Source organism: Chelonia mydas, chromosome 10 (assembly GCF_015237465.2).
Source record: "Chelonia mydas isolate rCheMyd1 chromosome 10, rCheMyd1.pri.v2, whole genome shotgun sequence".
Classification (NCBI taxonomy): domain Eukaryota; kingdom Metazoa; phylum Chordata; order Testudines; family Cheloniidae; genus Chelonia; species Chelonia mydas.
Window position 1 is genome coordinate 45,683,314 of NC_051250.2, and position 18,100 is coordinate 45,701,413.

General features: G+C 53.8%; 1 protein-coding gene across 4 annotated transcripts in view; it reads left to right on the forward strand.

The window, feature by feature from the left end:
* SHF (Src homology 2 domain containing F) overlaps positions 1 to 18,100 on the forward strand; it is a 64,716-nt gene that overhangs the window by 44,916 nt on the left and 1,700 nt on the right. For all 4 annotated transcript variants that reach the window (XM_043524100.1, XM_037911322.2, XM_037911321.2 and 1 more), the window contains 2 exons: positions 3,336 to 3,489; positions 5,269 to 5,388. In XM_043524100.1, coding sequence (XP_043380035.1) covers positions 3,336 to 3,489; positions 5,269 to 5,388 — 274 coding nt within the window. The remainder of the gene's footprint in view (positions 1 to 3,335; positions 3,490 to 5,268; positions 5,389 to 18,100) is intronic.

Sequence of the window (18,100 nt, forward strand, 5' to 3'; positions counted from 1 at the left end):
ACACATTTTATTGGAGTGATACTTACCAGGAAATGAGTTTTCAAATGCTACCATGTGCAAAGATCATTATATTGCTGTGAACACGGGGGTGCAATTCCATCACAAACTCCAAAGAAAGAGGAGCACCAAGCGGCTTGTGTGAAAATGTAACAAGTGGTGCAATGGAGCCTGACATTATGGAAGCGGGAGCTGACATCTTGCTAGAGAATGAGAGCTTTAGGTGGTGCAGGGCCTTGAAAGTGAAGACCAGTAGCTTATTTTTCATGCGATAGAGAAGGGGCAGCCCGTGGAGGGATGCAAAGACGGGTCAAAGCGACAGGCTGGGAAATGATCTTTGCGGGGGCATTTGAAATGGCTATGGGAGGGGCAAAGTTGCGTGGGGGGGATGAGCGAGGCCGCGGGGAGTGGGGGCTGAGCTGTGGCATTGAGTGTGGCTGGAGGGGACTGTGGGGGGTGAGCACGGCTCGAGGAGGCTGTATGGGGTGAGTATGGCTGGAGGGGGCTGTGGGGAGGATGAGCCATGGGGGCTGAGCACGGCTGGAGGAGGCTGTGGAATTGAACTGTTCTGGAGAAGCTGTCAAGGCCGATTCCCCACTCTGGCACTTCGAGTGCAGGAGGTGGGGGCCTGCAAGAATTCTAAAAATTAATACTGGCCACTCCAGGCTTGTATTAAACTCCCAAGGTTACAGCTTCTCTCTGACCTTGGATGGGTAGATGCTGCCACCACCCAAGTGCAAAAAAACCCTTTTAGAACCCAGGAAGGCGCACTTGGGAATTCCTTCCTGTGGGGTACCCTCAAGCCCTTTCACCCCTCCCCCCCCCCCGGGGAAGAGCTGAGAAAGAAAACAAAGGAAATCAGCTGTTGCCATCAGTTAATTAAACAAGATATGCATAAACCTGTTAGGTAAATTTTATTTAAAACAAAAAGGAAAGAAAATACATTTGGAACTTAGACTTTTTGCTCGATTTTAAAAAAACAATTACAAGGATTAAGCATCACGATAGCTCTCTTGAGGTCCAGCTTAAAGGTTACAAGCAAAACAGAAGCACCTGGGGTTAGCACAGAGGAGTCCACAAGCCATAAAGAAATAAAAGAGATAAACCTAATTGCATCTTCCTAGACATTTCCTGATCTACTTACATACCTGGGGTTTCAAATGAGTAGTTTCTAGGTGTGATCTGGTGATTTCATACCTGGCCCACAGCTTTTTACAGCATCGCTCCAGCCTTGTCTCTGCTCTGTCCCCTCTCTCCAGAGAAAAACAGACAAAGGGGAAGTTTTTTCTCAATTTTAAAAAGTTCTAGCCTTCCCATTGGCTCTTTTGGTCAGGTGCCCACTCCCTTCCTTTACCTATGAACTTTTTTAACCCTTTACAGGTAAAGTAAGTAGAGAACAGCCTCTAACAGGGATTTTATGGCTGGCTGGGTGTCCATAAAAGGGAGCTACCCTTCACCCCTCATTTAGGGGGGTGACGGGGGGCTCAGTGTGTCCCAGCAGGGAGCTAGTGAACATTTCAGGCTGCGGGGGGGGGAGGGCTGATGGCTCTGGCAGCTGCAGATCCCTGCAGTGTTGTGCCAGTGCCATGCCCTGCTCCGTGCTGTGGGGGCTGCGCCAGCCCTGGCCACAGGTCTGTTCTGCACACTGGCTTCGTCAGAGCCCGGCATGGGACACTCAGGAGTGTGAGGGCAAATTAGCTTCTGGTGCAGTGACCGCACTTCAACCCTGTGTGGATGCTACAGCAAATTATGGCTGCCGACTGCTGGCAGAGAGCACCCCCCAGGGTTACTGTGCCCTGACTGCACATCACCAGGCAATGCCGCTCAACTTGCCTGAGTGTCCCATATAGACAAGCCCCATGGCAGACCTCTCTGTGGGGCCTGGTGGGCGTTGCCATGGGGCTGCGTGGAGCTCAGCTGGGCGGGTATCACCGGGGGGCTGCGTGGAGCTCAGCTGGCTGTGGGGCTAGGCGGGTGTTGCTGTGGGGCTGTGTGGAGCTCAGCTGGCAGTGGGGCTGCGTGGAGCTCAGCTGGCCGTGGGGCTGGGTGGGCGTCCCGGTGAGGCTGCATGGAGCTCAGCCAGGATGCGCTGTTCTGGGTGTGACTGTGTTAAGAGGCCGGGAGGGCAGAGCGCTGCTCATGCGTAGCCCCTGGGGTTGTGGGCAGCACTGGGCAGGGAGATTTCCACGTTGGGACGCTGGCCCAGATCCTGGTTCTTGCTGTCTGTGCCCAGGGCCAGGGAGCCTGTGCTCTGAGGGGGGTGAGTTGCAGACTGCCCGGGTTGCCCTGTTGCCACTTGGGTGGGCCTTGCAATGAGCAGGAAACCTCCCTGAAGAGCACTGGAGAGTTTTAATGATTGTATTGGGACTATTTCCTGTGTCCCGCAGCCAGGCGCCTCAGTGAGGCCTCGTGGGACCCTGGGAAATATTGCCTCTGTTCCCCAATCCATCTGCCACACTCCCTCTCATGCCCCCTCTCCTGAGCCAGCCACACTCTTTCCCCCTTCTGAGCCCTGGTTTGAGCTCACCACCCAGCCCAGGCAGTGCTAGCACTGATCTCCCTGCTCAACAGCCTGCGTTCCCCTGCACCCCACGCTGCGCCAGCCCTCTGCCTGCTGGAGCCGGGCTGCGTGGAGCCGATGCCCCTCAGACAGCAGCCTCTCAGCAGTGATATTCCTTGGCGCACCGCACTGTGCCATGCTGCCCACATGCTGACACGGCGCCGCTCAGGCTGCGGGAGCTCACTCCCTCGCTCCAGTGCAAACTGCGATGTGGGTGCAGTGTGAAACCAGAGCAAGGGCACGCCTGGCCTGGCACGGGGGACAGCTGCACTGCACCCCCTCAGTGGTGCAGGGTCTGTGTCTCCCCTGTGCCTGCAGGGAGGCTGATAATAGCAGCATGTCCCTCCACCCCAGACAGGGTGAGCAGATGTCCCGATTTTATAGGGACAGTCCTGATATTTGGGGCTTTGTCTTATATAGGTGCCTATTACCCCACCCCCCACCCCCGTCCTGATTTTTCACATTTGCTGTCTGGTCACCCTACCTCCGCAGCACATCTCCATGGGAACTGGCATGCATGCGCCCCAAGGCCTCTGTGTGGTTCGTGCCCCCAGGCCCGGTGCAGCACTTGGTGTGTAGGGGACGCCCAGCAATGCTGTCCCCACTGGGGCCTGTGAGCCAGAACTGGCAGGCTGGCTCAGTGCCCCAGCTGTGCGGAAGCAGGGCAGGGCGGCGGGACGCAATGGGGTGGGAAGCTGGGCAGGGCAGCAGGACGCGGGACGGGAGCAGTACCCAGTGCCTGCCAGCTGGCCCTTGACCTTGCGTCTGTCTCTCCCAGGCCATTGTGAGGGGCCAGGGCGCGGCCACTCGTCACCCAGCAGGGAGGAGAAGGCCCGAACTGCGAACAGACACGTGAGTGGGAACCCCAAGACAGAGCCCAGCCCGGCCCTCGGGGAGAGGATCAACCCCACCCTGCCTCTGGAGAGCCAGTGGTGAGTCCTGTACCGGTCAGGGACGCCACCAGCCCCCCAACCAGCCCTGCTCATCCTGCGGGCCTGGCCTCTGGGTACTGGCCAGGCCATTAATCCGTCACGCTGCCCCTAGTGCCCCAGGCCATGGGACCATGACTGAGCACAAGGGAACCATAACAGTGGCCTTCCACCATGCTCCATAACCTCCCCTGCCCCCCGTGTCCCGCCGCCCTGCCCTGCTTCCTTCCTGCCCTGCTCCCCCCACCACCCTGCCATGCTGCCCACCACGTCTTGCCGCCCTGCCTTGCTTCCCCCGCAGCATCCCAGCACCCTGCCCTGTTTTCCCCCCTGCAGCCCACAGCCCTGCTTTGCTCCCCCGCTGCATCCTGCCACCCTGCCCTGCTCCCCTGCTGCATCCCACACTCTGCCCTGCTTCCCCCCCTGCTTCCCGCTGTCCTGCCCTGTTCCTCCCACCGTCCTGCCGTGCTTCCTCCCCGCCGCCCTGCCCTGCTCCCCCCGCGTCCCGCTGCGCTGCCCCACTCCACCCCACCACTCTGCCCTGCTCCCGCCCTGCCATGCTCCCCCCCGCCGTCCTGCCCTGCGCCCTGCCCTGTTCCCCCCCGCTGCCCGACCGTCCTGGCACTCCTGCCGCCCTGCCCCACTCACCCCTGCTCCCGCCCTGCCATGCTCCCCCCCGCCGTCCTGCCCTGCTTCCTGCCCCATTCCCCGGCCCTGCCCTGTTCCCCCCCGCTGCCCGACCGTCCTGGCACTCCTGCCGCCCTGCCCCACTCACCCCCTGCATCCTGCTGCCCTGCCCCGCTCCTCCTGCAACCTGCCGCCCTGCCCTGCTCCCCCGCCACTTCCAGCCGCCCTGCCTTGCTTCTGTCCCGCTGCCCTGCCCTGCTCCCCCCACTCATCCCGCTGTCCTGCCCTGCTCCCCTCAGCTTCCCGCCGTCCTGCCCTGCTTCTTCCTCGCTGCCCTGCCCCGCTTCCTCCTGTGTCCTGCTGCCCTGCCCTGCTCCCCCCCCACTGCGTCCCACCACCCTGCCCTGCTCCCCCCACTCATCCCGCTGTCCTGCCCTGCTCCCCCCACCTTCCGCTGCCTTATCCCGCTTCCCACTGCCCTGCCCTGCTTCCCCTCTACGTCCCAGTGCCTGCCCTGCTCCCCCGGCTCATCCCACCGTCCTGCCCTGCTCCCCCCACCTCCCGCTGCCTTACCCCGCTTCCCACCGCCCTGCCCTGCTTCCCCCCTACGTCCCACTGCCCTGTCCTGCTTCCCCTCCAATGTCTTTCCATAGTCCCTTCACTTCCTTTCATGCCCAGCCCCACTCCATGTTATTCTCTATTTCTGGGAACCCCAGCAGTCTCCTTCACCCCTCTTCACAGCCTGTCCCCTTCCATGCATCCTTCCCTTCTGCCTCCCTCAGCCTGTTGTGAGACTAGAGAATCCCGCTGCCAGCCACCCATCCATCCTTCCTGGAGCTCTGCAGCACTCTCCCTAGCCTTTCCCAGTCCGCTGCCCCCCAGCTCTCCTCTGCTTTGCGCAGCTCACGACACGGGGCCTGGGCATCAGCATGCTTGCGAACCCACCAGGGCACTCACTGACATGGCTGCTGCAAGTTCCACGCAGAGAACCACAGTGTTCTGCAGCAAATTGTTCCTGCTGCTTGCTGTGGCTTTGGCTCGCCTGCCATCACCGCTGGCTGATGCCTCCTGCTCGCTCCTCCCTGGATAGACATTGCCGCTTGGTGCTCCGTGCCCGGGCAGTGCCCCTGAGCCAGCCTCTCTCTCCCCTGACAGCTGGTACCATGGGGCAATCAGCCGGACGGACGCTGAGACCCTGCTGAGGCTGTGCAAGGAGGCCAGCTACCTGGTGCGCAACAGCGAGACCAGCAAGAACGACTTCTCTCTCTCCCTCAAGTGAGTGTGCTTGGCCAGGCCATCGGGCAGGGCCTTCCCCCACTGGAAGTGCTGGGGCAGGGCACGGGCAGGGGTGGGAGGCTGCAGGACCAGTGACTGGCCAGGCTGCTGCTGTGTGTACCAGGCTGCATCCGTCCCCTGTGCGGGGAGGCAGCAGGCTGAGGGCTCCGGGGGGGGAGGGGAAGCGAGGCTGTTGTTTCCCTTTCCTGTGATGTTGTCCTTGCCCTTTGCTGGCAGCTGTCCCCAGGGTGGCGCTGTCTCAGAGTGGCTGGGTGTGTGGAGGCACGTGAGAGCACATGTGGCTCAGTGAGCTCCCAGGAGAGTTGCTGCTTCATGCCTGCAGGATGGGCCTTTCTGCACAGATACCGCCAGCGGCACCTAGCGCCTCTGGCAAGCCAGCAGTCACACCTGCCTCTGCAATGATCACACACTCTCATCCCACCACCTAAACACTTGAGTAACACATCGGGGAAACTGAGCCACGCACACAGTATTCAGAGAAGACATTAAGAACATTCCCCCTTTGTTACACACATGCACACCCCCCGGGACACTGCATCCTAGGTCAGGAATGCTGCTGCTCTGGGGAGTGAAGGAAGCCCCAGAACAGATGGAGGTATGGGTGTAAAGAGTAGGGAGGGATCAGAGAATGACACACTCAGTAAAGCAGGAGGCACGAATGAATGAGCATGTATTGTTATTAGTGACACGCAGTTCCACGTGGAGACACGCACAGACACGCATGCACACACACGCATAGACACATGGATGTGCACGCACAGACAGCTTTTTTAACCACCCCTGGCATCCCTCCCCTGCCTTCCTCAGGCCTTTCAGTTATAACAGCCCCCCCCATTAGCCCCTTGAGAGGCAGTGAGCTCAGCCCTGTGCTGGGTGGAGTGGGGGCCATGCCAGGTGGCTTTTAGAAAAACATCCAGTCGTGATTGAAAAGTTGTCAGTGATGGAGAATCCACCACACCCTTTGGTAAGTTGTTCCGATGGTTAATTATTCTCACTGTTAAAAATGTACCCCTTATTTCCACTCTAACAATGTTGGGATCCGGGCAGCATCTCCGACAAGACAGCCAGGGCCAAAACAGCTCTCTGGATCTGCCTGCTTAGGGGGCTTGCTGAGTTCCCTTGTGACTGGGCCTATCACATGCAACACGCACTCCATGAATGGGGTGGAGAAAGTGCATGAGGAAGTGTTATTTACCCCTTCACATGACACACAAACCAGGGGTCACCCAGTAAAATTAATAGGCAGCAGGGTTAAAACAAAAAAAGGAAGTACTTCTTCACCCAGCGCACAGTCACCCTGTGGAACTCCTTGCTAGAGGATGTTGTGAAAGCCAAAACTATTACTGGTTTCAGAGTAGCAGCCATCTGTACTATATCCTGTATTAGTCTGTAATCTGTATTAGTCTGTATTCGCAAAAAGAAAAGGAGGACTTGTGGCACCTTAGAGACTAGTGCTCAAATAAATTGTTAGTCTCTAAGGTGCCACAAGTCCTCCTTTTCTTTTTGTGAAAACTATTACTGGATTCAAAAAAGAACTCAGTAAGTTCATAGAGGCTAGATCCATCAATGGCTATTAGCCGAGATGGTCAGGGATGCAAAACCATGTGCTGGGTGACTGCCGGATGCTGGGAATGGGCAACAGGGGATGGACCACTTGATAATTACCTGTTCTGTTCATTTCCTCTGGGGGACCTGGCATTGGGCACTGTCAGAAGACAGGGCACTGGGCTGGATGGACCATTGGTCTGACCCACTCTTATGACAGCTGGCTGTGGTATTTTAACAGCACGTCTCTGAACTGCTCAGTTCCCTCCCTTGCATGCAACCCAGGGCAGAGTGGCCAGCACATGGTCTGTTGCACCCCTTGGCCTCACGGGGGACTCGTGACTCACTCCCGTAACTCGTAACTCACTGCCGTCAGTGTTTGGGCTTCCTATTTCCACCCAGCATCCCTGCCTGTGGGCTGGCTTTGCTGCTTGGATCAGGGTCTCTGGTGCCACCAGCCATCATGGAGTCTGGGCAGGGTGATCTGAAGCACAGTGCTGGCTCCCTTGGGGAGGGCTCCCTGCCCAGCCTCACTCCCCATCTCTACAGCAGGTGCTTTCGCAACAGTGTTTTCCCCAGGAATTGAGATTAGGGGGGGTGTTCAAATTTACAGCGGGGCGCGGGGGTCAGGGCCGATGAGGGGTGAGACCGTGAGGGTGAAGGTGGGCTCTATGGCACCATAGTAAAAACTGAAAAATGTTTCATGACCATTTGATTTGATTTTAAAATCATCACACGAATTAAAGTTGGCTATTTAAGCCTTCTATGAAGCACTACGTCTACATCCTTCTTGGTTTCTTATTATAATTTTGCACAACTCTATTAACGAACTTCTTGAATGCAATGCATTCATCTTTGGTGGCTTCTCGTGTGTCCAGTACTTCCATTCCTTCAATTGATATGCTCATTAGTTCATTCACATGATCAGGCAGAAGGCGACTTCTTTCAAAACACAAAATTCTATTCAATGATGAAAAAGAACACTCAACTGTAGCTGTTGTGACTGGGAGTAGCAAGAGATGAATTCCTGCTTCTTTCAGCCCAGGAAACATAAACACAAAGATCCGTTCAAGCCACTAGTGATGATAAAAAAGAAGTTGAAGTCAAATCTTCATTCGTCGTAGGATATTCCACTCTGTGTTCAAATTCTCTATTCTGTCCTGATCCCATGGCAGCCCCATTGCTGGTAGTGCCTCACTCCACTCAACTGTCGGTGTTTTATAGGACAGGGATCTGTAAAAGCTACATAGAGGTTGAGTAGAATCTAGAAGTCGCTGTTGTAGATTTTTAAGAATCAAGTCTGTGCTTTTTCAGTTGTCTTAACGAACACTTCTTGTCCCCTTCACTTAAGGATTCAATATAAATGCCTTCATTAGTCAACTTCTGGACTGAAATCTTTGCCTCTTCCAGTACTTTTTCAATGGATAGCTCTCTGATTGATCCAAATGTAGCTTCTATTTCTGGACAAAGATCTACTACTGTTGTAGCAGATGCCTGGCTGGCATTGTTTAATGACCCAAGTGGTTTCAACAATAGACTTACAAGAGAGAGAATGGCAGTAGTCTTCTCTGAATGTAGTAACAAAAGTAATCCACCAGCCTCACTACTTAGATCCATCCCATCTTGGTAGATACTTTCCAAAGCCAGTAATAATGGCTGGAGTAATTTTAAGACAACAGCCAAGGATCACTCATGAGAAAGCCAGAGGGTTTTCCCAGGTTGGACTAATTTGAACTTCAGTCCCAGTGTATCTTCTATATTTTCCAAGATATTCAGTCTTTTTGGACTCTTGCTGAAAAAAGAATATAATGAAGACATTAAATTTATAGCTTTTTAAATGTCTTTTGAAGAGTCTGCAGCTTGTACTAGTGCTAGTTGGAGTAGATGGCCTCTGCAGTATGTGTAGGAGAGATTAGGGTTACACTTTTCGTTGAGCAAAGCTTGTGCTCCACCATGTCTTCCAGAGAAGTTTGCAGCTCCATCAAATGCACAAGCAGCCATCTGTTTGGGGTCCAACTGACAAGCATTTAACTCTTCTAAGATGTGGGTTGTCACAGATGCAGCCATTCTGTCTTCTATAACTTGAACATCTAGAAATGCATCCACTGGCCTACCACTGACATCAAGATAACGTACACAATGACCTAATACTTGATGACCATTTGCATTGGTGCATTCATCAGTCATGTATGCAAATTTTTTGAATGTGGTGGGAGTTTTTGACTTTTTCAACCGTTGAGTCTTTCACTGTTGCACCACATGAGTCTAGCCAGTCAGTTGAGTTTCTTGCAGAAAGATAGTGAGTATTTGCTGGTCTTGTTCGGAACCAGTGTTCAACTTCAGGATGAACAAGTGACAATGCACTTAACATTGGCCTCCAGTTTGTTGTGTGTGGTATCTCTTGCTTAAATAGAAAGTACGATGCCACGGCCATGTTTGTTCCCATGAACTGTGTCTCCAACATTCTCAACAGCCTCATTAATACTCACCGGTATTGTCCTTGGTCAGTGGAGACTCAGAGGTGCTTTCGCATGAGTTCATCTCCCAGGTAGGGGGCAAGAAGGCACCTTCCTCGTTCCTCCAGCTGCTCACTGTTTGCTCTGGCCGCTGTTGTTCGTTGTGCCACCGTTCACTCCATCGCTCTGTTGCCAATGGCCCTGGGCCATCACCTTCTGCTGTCACCTGCCACTGTGACCTCTGCAAGTTGGTCTCTTGAGGTTCCACCAGCTCTCAGTGATTTTAGCTGAGCTCTCAGTGGGGGAACCTCGCTGCTAGGGCCATCTCTTCCACAGAAACACTGATCCACAGCAGGTCTAAGCACTTAGACCTGATCATCAGTGATTTCAGCTGTAGTGATCACTTAACAAAACAAAGACTATCTATGGAGCCTAACCACTCTGTCTTTAAACAGTGGAGAGGGGCAGGTCTAATAGTACCTGTGACTCAGGCAGACCATCAAGCAAAACACCTGTCCCCACCCTCCCTCTCTCCCTCTCTCTCTCTCGATGCCCTCCATCAGCACAGGCTGAGTACAGTTCTGCTGTCCTTTACTCGTACAATAAGAATAACAACATTTCATTACCCCCCTCCCCCCCCCCCCCCCCCCCCCCCGCATTCAAGTGATTTGTAACCCAACCCCAGCCAAAATCTATCACTTGGGCAACACAGCTCTGTTTGCTGGATACCTAGGTAGATTAGGTGTGAATGTAAATACAATCTGCTCCTGAAGCCTTCCCCCCCCCAACCCCCAGCTCATCACTAGCTGTCAGGGAGAGCTCATTTAGACTTTGCTTACAAATCATAATTTGAAATTATTAGGTTGGCCAACATCACCGAAATGAATGCACTGACATTGTCATAAACAGCTGTACAAGGAAGTTAGTCGATGTTCATACTTTTCAAATCTATTACACTTTTTCAGATATATGTATTTTATCATAGACTGTATGTGCTTTTAAAGTGTGTATTAATGTTTCAATTTCAATTCAGATTTCCAAACAATCACTAAATTGGCAACACTGCATGTAACTAGTTCACAAAACTGGGGGGGGGGGGGGGGGGGGAATTCAGGAGGGGTAAACACCCCCATAGGGGGGTGTAGGGAAATCCCTGTTTCGCAACCTCGTGGCACCGTGCAAAGTAGCTCTGGCTCCACGACCTGCCTCCCCTGACCCATGGCTGCTGTGCCTCATGTCAGGGAAAGCAGTGGGACTGAGAGTTCTGCAGGGTGGACAGCAGAGAGAGCAGAGCAGCACTGGACCTCTCTACCAAAGAGCAAACAAACAAGAGACATTGGAATTGCTCATTTATGAGCATAATTTTGAGTTTAGTTGGTATTACTGAGACCGGGTGGGATGAGTCACACAACTGGAATGTTAAAAGTCAACAGTTATAACCTATACAAGACGAATCAAGTGGGCAAAAGGGGAGGGGAAGGAACACTCTGTCAAAAATGGTATTATCTGTTTCCGAGTCACTGATATCTTGGAAGAAAATGATCTTAAATGCGTATGGATTAATGTCCTAACAGATAAAGCACAAGATGCGATGTTAGTTGGTGTCTGCTACAGACCACCAAATCACACTAGAGAACAAGAGGACCGGCTCCTTATGCTCTTATCTACAATGTGTAGGAATGGCACTTGGTGATCATGGGGGACTTCAGTTTGAGTGACAAATACTGGAGGTTTCATGGTCCCAGTACTAAAACATCCTTGGAATTTCTAAACATTATAGATGATAATTTCTTAACTCGGAAAGTATTACAGCCAACAGGGGGGAATTCTGTATTAAACCTCATCTTGACAATTCAAGACAAACTGATCACAGAACTGAGACTTAATGGTAGCTTAGGTGTAAATGACCGTGACTTGATCACATTTATAATGATAAGCAAAATAAAGTCCAGACAAGTGATATATATATTTGGTGCTTTAATAGGGTCAGTTTCACAGAGCTGAAAACAATTATGAGCCGAATCAGCTGGGAGGAAGAATTTAGTCAGAAAAATATGACTGATAATTGGGAATCATTTAAAAACACCTGACTAGATGCTCCAAAAGCCACAATATCACAATTGAGGAAAGAAGGCTGAACTGGTTAAAAAAATGACCCGGTTTAGAGGGAAAGTGAAGGCAGCTGTAAAAAATTAAAAATATTTTACAGCTGCCTATATAAAAAAAAACAAATGGAAGAAAGGAGTAGTTGATAGTAATGAATATAAATCAGAAGTTAGGAATTATAGAAAATTGATAAGGGAAGCCAAGAGACGCAAGGAAAAATCTATGGCCAGAAGAGTTAAGGACAATAAGAAAGAGGTTGTTTTAAAACAATATTCGGAACAAAAAGAATCCTGACAATGATATTGGTCCATTACTAGGTGGAAATGGTAGAATTATCAATAATAATGCAGAAAAGGCTGAGGTGTTCAATAAATATTTCTGTTCTGTATCTGGGGAAAAAACATGATATAGTCTCATAATGTGGTGGTGAGAACACTCTTTCCATTCCACTAGTATCTCTGGAGAATGTTAAACAGCAGCTACTAAAGTAAGACATTTTTAAATCAGCAGGTCCAGATACTGTGTATCCAAGAGTTTGAAAAGAGCTGATTCAGGAGGTTGCTGGACCTTTAATGTTGATTTGCAATAAACCTTGGAGCATAGGGCAGTAAGCTGATGTTGTGCCAATTATTAAAAAGGGTAAACAGGATGACCCAGGTAATTACAGGTCTGAGAGTCTGAATTGATCCTGGAGAAGATAATGATGTGACTGATACGGGACTCGATTAATAATGAACTAAAGAAGGGTAATGTAATTAATGCAAATCAATATGGGTTTATGGAAAATAGATCCTGTCAAATTAACTTGATGTCTCTTTTTGATGAGATTACAAGTTTGGTTGATAAAGATATTAAAGTTGACATAATATATTTAGATTTCTGTGGGACGTATGACTTGTGGCTGCATAACATTTTGATTTAAAAACTAGAATGATATAAAATTAACAGGACACATTAAATGGATTAAAAACTGGCTAACTGATAGATCTCAAAATGTAACTGTAAACGGGGAATTATCGAGCAGATGTGTTTCCAGTGGGGTCCTACAGGGATCAGTTCTTGGCCCTATGCTGTTTAACATAGTTATCAATGACCTGGAAGAACACACAAAATCCTCACTGATAAAGTTTGCAGATGGGCCAAAATTGGGGGAGTGGTAAATAATGAAGAGGACAGGTCACTGATACAGAGCGATCTACATTGCTTGTTAAACCAGGTATCAACAAATGATGTGTTTTAATACAGCTAAATGTAAAAGGATACATCTAGGAACAAAGAATGCAGGCCATCCTTACAGGGTGGAGGATTCTATTCTGGGAAGCTGTGACTCTGAAAAAGATCTGGGGGTGTGGTGGATAATCAGCAGGACATGAGCTCCCAGTGCAGTGCTGTGGCCAAAAGATCCGATGCAATCCTGGGATGTGCAAAACTGGGAATCTTGAGTAACAGTTGAGAAGCTATTTTACCTCTGTATTTGGCAATGGTGTGACCACTGATGGCATCCTGCGTGCATTCTGATGCCCACAATTCAAGAAGGATGTTGATAAATTGAAGAAGGGTTCAGAGAAGAAACATGAGAATAATTAAAGGATTAGAAAACCTGCCTTCTGTAGATGCAAGGATCTTAATCTGTTTAGTTTAAAAAAGAGAAGATTAAGGGGTGGCTTGATTACAGTCTATAACTACTTACATGGAAAACAAATATTTAATAATGGTAGTCCGATCTAGCAGAGAAAGATCTAACACCATCCAATGGCTGGAAGTTGCTTAGACAAATTCAGACTGGAAATAAGGCGTAAATTTTTAACAGTGAGAGTCATTAACCACTGGAACAACTTACTGAGGGTTGTGGTGGATTCTCCATCACGGGCAATTTTTCAATCAAGAATGGCTGTTCTCAAAGCTCTGCTCTAGGAATTATTTTGGGACTGGTCTCTGGCCTGTGTTGTACAAGTCAGACTAGATGATCACAATGGTTCCTTTTAGCCTTAGAATCTATGACTGTACTCGTAGGGCAGGTGGGGCCAGTGTGGTGATGGGAGCATGACAGAGCTAGGGGGCCTCGTGTGTGAGGCGAGGGGCTCCGCATGCAGTGTCTGTTGGGCCCCATGCACTGTGCCATTGGCAATATGCTGCAGGGCTAGTGCTGCCAGCTCCTGCAAGATTGCCTGCTTCTCATACTGCCTCAGTGCCCCAGGTCAGGGGAAACTCCCAGCTCCTGCTGAATGAGGGATAGGGGCTGGGCCATCCCTAGACATTTTAGTGCCCTACGCAGCAACCCCCCCCCCCCCGCCCCCCAGGGAGGGGGCTGGCCCCAGGCCTCCGCAGGGGAGAAGGGGGCTGCACCCTAGGTCTGTGAGGGGCAGGAGCAGGCTTGGGGGGCGGGGGGAAACCACCCCCCAGCACGAGCCGGCAGAGCAGAGCGGGATGGTGCCGGGACACTCAACTTCCTGCTGCCCGGTGATTGCAGGGCGGGCCCGACCCCACACTCATGGGGCGGTGGGAAGTGGAGTGACCCGGCCACAGCCCACTCTGCTCCCCTGGCTCCCAGCCTTGGGACTTGGGGGGCAGGGGGGAACCACCCCCTCCCCCCCCCGACTCACCGACTGCGACTGGGAGCCAGCAGAGCGGAGCATGCTGGAGCCGGGTTGCTCCACTTCCCGCTGCCCAGTGAGTGCAGGACGTGCCCAACCCCTGCTGCAGTCCCCTGGGATGTAGCTTAGGGGAAGGGGTGGAGCGGGGGCAGGGCTGGGGCAGAGCAGGGGTGGGAAGAGGCGGGGCGGGGGCAGGGCAGGGGCAGCTTTCCTGGCCAGCTCAGCCGGCTGGGTGATGGCGCTGGCCGCTGGAGCAGTACACAGCTGCGTAGGGCACCAGGAAATTTGGGGCCATTTGGTGCCCTACGCAGCTGCGTAGTTTGTGTATGGGTAAGGAAGGCCCTAGATACGGGGTCCGAGTGTGAGCAAATGGCACCGATCACAGGCAGCCACGAAAGACCCGCCAATTGCGGCCTCCTGAGCCTGAAGCCAATCAAAGGGTGCGGGGGCTACCTCCGACGTTTGCATGGGACAGCGCAGCTCCCCGGGCACTCACCCCGCTGCTCCTCCAGGCCCGGCGTGGTCCTGCGAGCGGGGAGTGAATTGGGGTGGGAGCGGAGCTGGTTAGTGTCAGGAAGGCTGCAGGCCTGCCCAGCCCCATCCAATGCTGGGGGATGGTGACATCATGCAGGCTGGGGAGCAGAATAAAGCCACCCTGCCAAGCTGCATCGTTCTGTTCTGGCTGTTGCGGGGCAGGCAGGGGAAGGAGCTCCCCAGAGGGGTTGAACTCCAGGTCACTCCCTCCCTGCTCGGCTGCTTGGAGCATCAGAGCTGGCCACAGTGTGCCCACATACCAGGAGGACTCTGGTGTCGTTCTGATCCGCTTGCTTTGGTGAGTCAGTGTGATTGGCAGCAGCAGGGCTGTGGCATGCCCTAGAGAAGGGCCCAGATCTGCTCCAAGAATGGATTTGGGGCAGGCCCTGTGGCCTGTATTGGGCAGGGCTCGGATAAGATAGTCACAATGGTGCTTGCTGGCCTTGGAATTGCTGAGTCTGAGGCACCTGGGTCCCCCTCTAGTTCCTCCCAGCAGGCCTCGTTCGGGATCTCTGCAGGAGGATCTCTGCCTGAACGCCCATGTCGTCCGGTCAACACAGGCCCGTCGCTGCAGGGCTGGGTGCCTCTTCCTCTAGCTCAGTGCCCTGAGTATCAGAAGCAGTCTCCAGTGTGTGCCCTGGATGTGTTACCCTTCAACATCTGGCTGTGGCTCCCTGCCTGCCCAGTGAAATCCCTTTCCTCCTGCCTGGAGTGCCTATGGCTGTATAGAGACCCCAGTGCTCAGCGCTGTCCAGGATCAAGGCCACGGACTCTGGCCACCTGCTTTCCAGGCTGCACCACTCCTCTCCTCTGGCCTGACTCTTGCCAGGAGCCCCGGGGCATTCGGTGCTTGGATTTCCTTCTCCCCTCTGGCTCTGGGGTCAGTGGCAGGCTAGCTGAGCGGGCCCCTACCTGGGCAGTGAGTCTGTGCAGAGCCTGGCGAGGGACAGCGGGGCTGGTGAGGGTCTTCTGGCAGTGGGAGAGATGGGAAGTTGCTCTTGTGACCAATTAAATGGTCGCTAGCCCTGACCCCGGGGCATTCCTCCATGTGCCCCCATGCAGGGGATCGCCAGGAATGCTCCCCCTGCTCAGCAGCCGGTGCCTGAGCCCTGCTCTTTGCTCCCTTTGTCAGTCCCCACGGAGGTATCTGGTAGTCATTGTGTGGGATGGCTGCCTGCAGGGCTAATCCATTGCCTTCCATTCCCCTCTCTCCTCCATCAGGAATTAAGCAGGCAGTTTGTATGAGCCATTTGGAATAACCCTTGTGGTTAGCAGGAGCCCATGTTCTCTCTCTCTCTCTCCCCCCCCCCCCCCCGTGCCAGAGGTAGGCATTGGTGCTGCCTGCCCATGTCCTGGGGACCCTCTGTGCCACGTTTGCCAGCAGGGATCCAGGCATGGGTGGAGGGTGGTTGGGGTAATGTCTTTGCTGAGCCAGGCATTCTGGGCTGGATGCAGGGCTCGCTGGGGACAGTCTCTGGTTGGTCACAATGGTCGCTTCTGGCCCTAACATCTAGGAATTGGCTCCAGCTGCCGTAGGTGTTGGTAGGAGTGTCTCCCACACACCCAGGCTGGAGTTGGGCTGCTGAGATGGGAATCGTTTCACCTCTACAAGTGGGTTTTATTGTCTGCCTCTGGGAGCCTCCCAGGGAAGAGGAAGGTCCGCTCTGGAGGGAGGGTGGGCGGCCAAGAGCCTGCCCTTTGCCACCATGTGACCTGGCACAAGTCACTATTCCGCTCCGGGGTCAGTTTCCTGGTCGGGGTGGATCCTGGCTGCGAGGAGCTATTAGGGCAGGGATTGCTGCTGCCGGCTCCTGGAGGGAGCACCAGCGATTCTGCAGTTACGGCTGTGCTTTGGGCTCTGTCGTGGGTAAAGTTCCCATACTCGCCTTTCAGGCTGATGTTGTCCAGGCTCGGCTCCGAGCAGCATTGGTTGGAAGCTGCAGCTGTTCTGACCTGCAGGAGAGTGGCAAAATACCCCTTTGCAAACCGAGCATCCCCTGCTGGCGGGCAGGGGCTGGGACTTAGCACCTTCCACCGCACTGCTGGGCTGCTGCTGGGCATGCTCAGTGTGTTCACACGAGGCTCTTGCCGCTGCACTCCCACTGCCCTGCCGCAGCACCAGTGGCTTGCCAGGTGCATGGGGCTGGGTTTCCCAGTGGTGCCCAGACGCCTCCCATAGTGCTTTGCATGGTCTAAGAGCCTGGCTAGGGAGAGTGGCTCTGCTCTGCCCTGCAGCATGGGTGAGTCCCCAGGTGGCAGGCTCTGCTTCCCCACCTCCCTCCTCACAACCCCTGCCCACAAAGGACTGCAGCAGTCCCCAGCTGGCACGCAGTCTCTCAGGGCCATGCCTAGCTGGCACAGCTCAGAGCAGCCCCCAGGCTGACTGGGGCTGGGCAGAGAGCAGCCAGCATCAGCTGGAGGCACTGCGAATGCGGACAGGCAATCAGTGCCTGGAGCACTGTAATGATCCACAAGCGGGCAGAGTAGAGGCTGGGCATTAGTGCTTCCTGCAGGACTGGTGCAGCCCCAGCTGGCGCAGCGCATGGTACAGAGCTGGGCTTCACCTCAGGCCCTTCCTGCCTCCCCTCGCTGGGAGCTGCCTGCCTCAGCTCAGTCTCTGCAGCAGCACAGCCCCCACCCCAGAATGGCTCAGCTCCTGAGCTCGCAAATGGATTTGAAACCCATTCCACTAATGCAGCCATCAATCCATCGCGGGCACGGCCTCCGCTTGAGTCGCAGCTGCTGCGCGGCAGCGGCATGGGGGAGGGGACTGGCCGCAGCGCAGAGCTGGAGACGGCTCAGCCTAGCCGCCGAGGCTGCTCGTAAGCTATCAATATTTTGTGGTAATGTGCATTCCAGATGCTGCAGACAGGCTGTGGCGCTCCTCGGAGACACAAATTAATAGCAACAGGGCCATTAGCCCGTCACTTGGAATCAGCGGCTGTGGCATTATCTTCCCATGCGGCTCAGCCGGCGCTGGGCCTCGCTGCTCCTGAGGGAGGCTGATGGGATTTTGCGCAGGCCTAGGCAGGAAGCAGAGATGGGACGGGACCTGCTTTCTGGGTCAGGCTGAGGCCCAAAGAGAAGAAGCCGCTGCCCTGGAACAGGCAAGGTGTTCCTGGCATGCGGGTCTGAGGCTGGCAGTGACAGACTGCGCGCTCCCCACTCCTACCGGGCGGGTTGTGGGCAGCAGGTGAACGAGCTCGCAGAGAGCTCCCTGAATGCTAAGAGAGCGTGTGCCCGTCAGCGTGCTGTCCCACAGCAAGTCAGGACCCAGCGGTTCTGCCGCTGGGCCATACAACTGCCCATGGGTCTGCAGAGCCCTTCTCACAGCAGGGAGTGGTGTCTGGCCAGTGCCCAGAGCCTGGTCCTCAGTGCGGCCTCTGGGAGCTACTGTAATCCAATCACCAAGGGGGGGGGGAGCACAGGGTTGTGGGAAGGTGCCAGGAGATCTTA